This window comes from Artemia sp. Qi Xiang Cuo, chromosome 8, assembly GCF_049724085.1.
Source record: "Artemia sp. Qi Xiang Cuo chromosome 8, ASM4972408v1, whole genome shotgun sequence".
NCBI classification, from domain to species: domain Eukaryota; kingdom Metazoa; phylum Arthropoda; class Branchiopoda; order Anostraca; family Artemiidae; genus Artemia; species Artemia sp. Qi Xiang Cuo.
Window position 1 is genome coordinate 15,809,041 of NC_142801.1, and position 3,716 is coordinate 15,812,756.

General features: G+C 34.4%; 1 protein-coding gene across 1 annotated transcript in view; it reads right to left on the reverse strand.

The window, feature by feature from the left end:
- The window catches only part of LOC148949190 (dopamine D2-like receptor), a 185,173-nt gene extending 182,632 nt beyond the window's left edge, over positions 1 to 2,541 (reverse strand). The window contains exon 1 of the mRNA XM_089092646.1: positions 2,426 to 2,541. Within this exon, the coding sequence (XP_088948772.1) occupies positions 2,426 to 2,541 (116 nt within the window). The remainder of the gene's footprint in view (positions 1 to 2,425) is intronic.
- Positions 2,542 to 3,716: the final 1,175 nt, after the last annotated feature.

Genomic DNA, 3,716 nt, shown 5'->3' on the forward strand with positions numbered 1-3,716 from the left:
TGAAAAATACTCTTTTGCATATTTTCATTTGAAGAAAGGCTTATTTTTATTTAGTTTCTGATCCTTTTTAAGGTTATTTGCAAATCCGTCCTGCATGAAGAATATTTCCTGGAACCCCCCCCCCCAAATGGAAATTTTCTCCCACAGAAAATTTTCCCATGGAGAATTTCTTCAGGTGATAATTCCCCCTTGGAGAATTTCTCCTGTGGGAAATCTTTCCCCGTAAAAAACCCCCAGAGAATTTCAATTTCGCTGACAATTTCCCCCGGACAATCTCCCAATGCATCTAAGCATGTAAAATGGGGTCGCCAACGAGAAAGTAAGACAAATAAAACGAATTTTGCATACGAATTCTGGAAAATTTGCCTCGTGTAAAATTTCCTCTGGAAAGTTCATCCTTGGAACTTCCATCCCAAGGGGAAATCCTTCCCGTAGAAAATCCATTCCCAGGAAATCCAACCCTCGCCCTGAAAAATTTCATTATACTTCCCTATCAAGTGCGTCGGCAAAAAATTTTCCAGGGGGGGGGGGGGCAGACGCTAAAATAGTAGTGGTGGTTGGGTGACAGGGAATATATTTCAGGATATTTTTTTGTAGGAATAAGTTTATCTTTAAATACTTTTAAGAAAAAACTCTCAAATAAAAAGAGCAATTAAATTGCATACAAATGAGACAATAAACAGTAAGTTTTAAACGACAAGGATTCCTGGCAAAGGGATCAATTTATTTAATCAATAATATATTTAATTATTATGCATTTAATCTAAACAAAATCAAACTCAAACCAAAATTACAGAAAGATTTATTGCTTCCGTAGATTATAACAGATGTAGACTTGTTTTTGTGCAATTTCCTAATAGTTTACAGCAGGAGTAGAGATACTCAAAAATCATTCTGCCTGCATAGATACCACGTTTTGATTTTATACCGGTCATGTAAAATATACCTCTTTCATAACAGGACAATTCTCCCCTTTGAACTTAAATCCTTTTTATATTCACACATTAAAAACAATAGAATAGCGAAATAAAAACAAAATTTAAACTGAACTATCCGGCTGTCAAATCGACCCTCTTTCTTTTACTGTCCTATTCAACTAAAAAAAATGAACAGGTTAAAAAAAAGGTCGTCACAAGACAATCTTATTGAATAGTTTCTGATATAAAACTGGAAGTCAAAAGTGACTTAGGCCAGTATTCACCAAAACTAAAAATGGAATTCTCATGACAATTACTAGACGGGTGGTATTGACTTATTATGTTGATTCTAAATGTATAAAATTCTTTCAGTTTATTGTTACCCACCCAAAACTAAAAATCTGAGAAAATTTGCCTGATTTTTGAAAAAGGGGGAACAGCCCCAAAAAATCAAGCAATCTTGTTGAAAATACTTTAATTAGATGCATCATATCAGAGAACCCTACCATAGAGGTTTGAAGCTCAATCTTCAAAATGTGGAATTTCGTTTTTTTTCAGAAGAAACATCCCGATGCATGTTTATTTGTTCTGTTTTTTTTCCAGGGGTGATTCTATCACACCAAAGATAATTGGGAGGGAGCTCATTCAAACGTGAATTTAAAGCTATTTGTAAGTGACCATACAGATTGGGCCAGGGGAAAGTCTTGTTTTCTGCCATTTTATGGCACCAAACTACGAACATTCTGAGAAGCTAATTGATTTAAAAGTACTAATAACTATATTTTAGGCTTCCCAGTCACAAAGGAAGTAATGCCACACGGTGGCAGTACTGGATTCAACCAAGTTAGTTCGCTTTATTTGTAATGAAATTAGGCTACGTTTGTTTCAGTTTCAATTATCTATATTTAAAAGGAAAATACATAACTTACATAACATTCCTGCCAGGAAAGCACAAAAAAATATGCTTGGCTAGGGCAGGACATTAAGTAATACTAATTAAAAACAAACATAAACAACAAATTAACTGAACGTATCAAAAAGAAAAAAAAGAGGTGTAGTAAAGCAATAAATAAATCAACGTATGGTTTCAACTTTAAAGGTAAAAAAAGAAGAAGAGGGTGAAAGGAATAGAGAACGAGAAAAAAGGAAAATAAAAATGGGGAAAAAAACCTGGAGGAGGACAGCACTAAACACTTTTTCTATTATGACCCTTCGCTACTCGATTAAAGGATATAACATTCTTAACAAGCTTCCTTCTCAATAGCCCCAACTCTAGGCGTGTACTGAATTTGTTTATTTTAAATGTGAAAGTAAAGAGCAACATAATATTTGGGTGAGATTTTTTTACCTGGGCTATGATGTCATTTTCTCTTACATTTTCTATCATATGTACTTTGAATATTCAAAAAAAATACCTTGCAATACAGTGGATATAATCGGGTCTAAAAACTTTCGGGATTGAGGTTCAATCCCGGCTGTTTCAAGGACAGTATAGATCCGCTTTTAACTTGTTATTATCTGAAACAATAGCAGCATCAGTGATTGTGCCATATTCTCCGAAATAATCTCGAAGGTCCTCGTCTTCAACGTCTTCCTTCAATCCACCAATGAATATTTTTTTCATAGTGGCACCCGCTTCAGTTTTTCCAATGAGCTCTCTAGGAACAACTCTCTTGGGTTCCACTTCTCTGCTGTTAACTTTGTGCTTCAGGTTTTCCAATGAGCTCTCTCGGAACACAATTGTTTATTTAAAAGGAGTTGATTTGCAAGTTTTGATCGTTTTTCTACGTAAAATACCATAGCTTCTAAGCATTTCTTAAGAAATTGAATATTGTTAAATACATATCTTTTATTATATTTCTGATAAAAAAAAAACCTTACAAATTAAACTGAATACCAACCCCCGACCCTAATGTGCAAATATATAGTCAAAGTTATATATTTTTCATGTGTTTTCCTTATTTTGATTTCGTCAGCATTGATTCAATTTACGGGTAAACGGGTTGAAACAAGATTGAAGCATGGCAAAATTTTTGAAAAAAAATTTAATTTGGGCCATGATCTCGCGCATTCGGGATGAGGGGTTGAAGTACTGAGGAAGCACCTTCAAAATGTATCAACTACAATTTCTCTGTATATTCTGAATTGGAATTGTTTTCTTAACAAGCTTCCTTCTCAATAGCCCCAACTCTAGGCGTGTTCTGAATTTCTTTATTTTAAATGTGAAAGTAAAGAGCAACATAATATTTGAGTGAGATTTTTTACAGTAAAGAACGATCTGTCTCCCATACTAACTGATGTATGGTGGTTCCAGGTCACTTACAGAAATGTTTATTCGCTTATTTATAAGCAGTGCAATACTAGAAAATGTTGAAATGAAAGAACAAATGGCTTACATAAAAATATATATTGATCCTTTACTCAACTTAGGAAAGGATTGCACCCTTAGTCAACAAAGGTACCTTTATTCAACAGAGAAAACTAGGCCTGTTGATGGTGTGTTGTTTTGGAAATTTCAAAAGATTTTTGAAGTAAGTGAAACGACCAAGTTTGATTTCGTGCTGAAGCGGAAAAGAACAATGAAATGGAAAAATGATGAAATTGGCCATGCTTCATTTCTCTTAAACGATCAGACATTCTGTTCGGGAGAAATTATTTCTCTCCCGTTAAAAGGAGCAGAACAGGGGCCAATTTCATCTCCTTTATCGTAAACACCGGAAAACTAAACATTAAGGTAGATTTACTAGAACTGGTAAAAAAGAATCGCATCAGTAAGTTCTGCGTGGACCTACAAAAGCG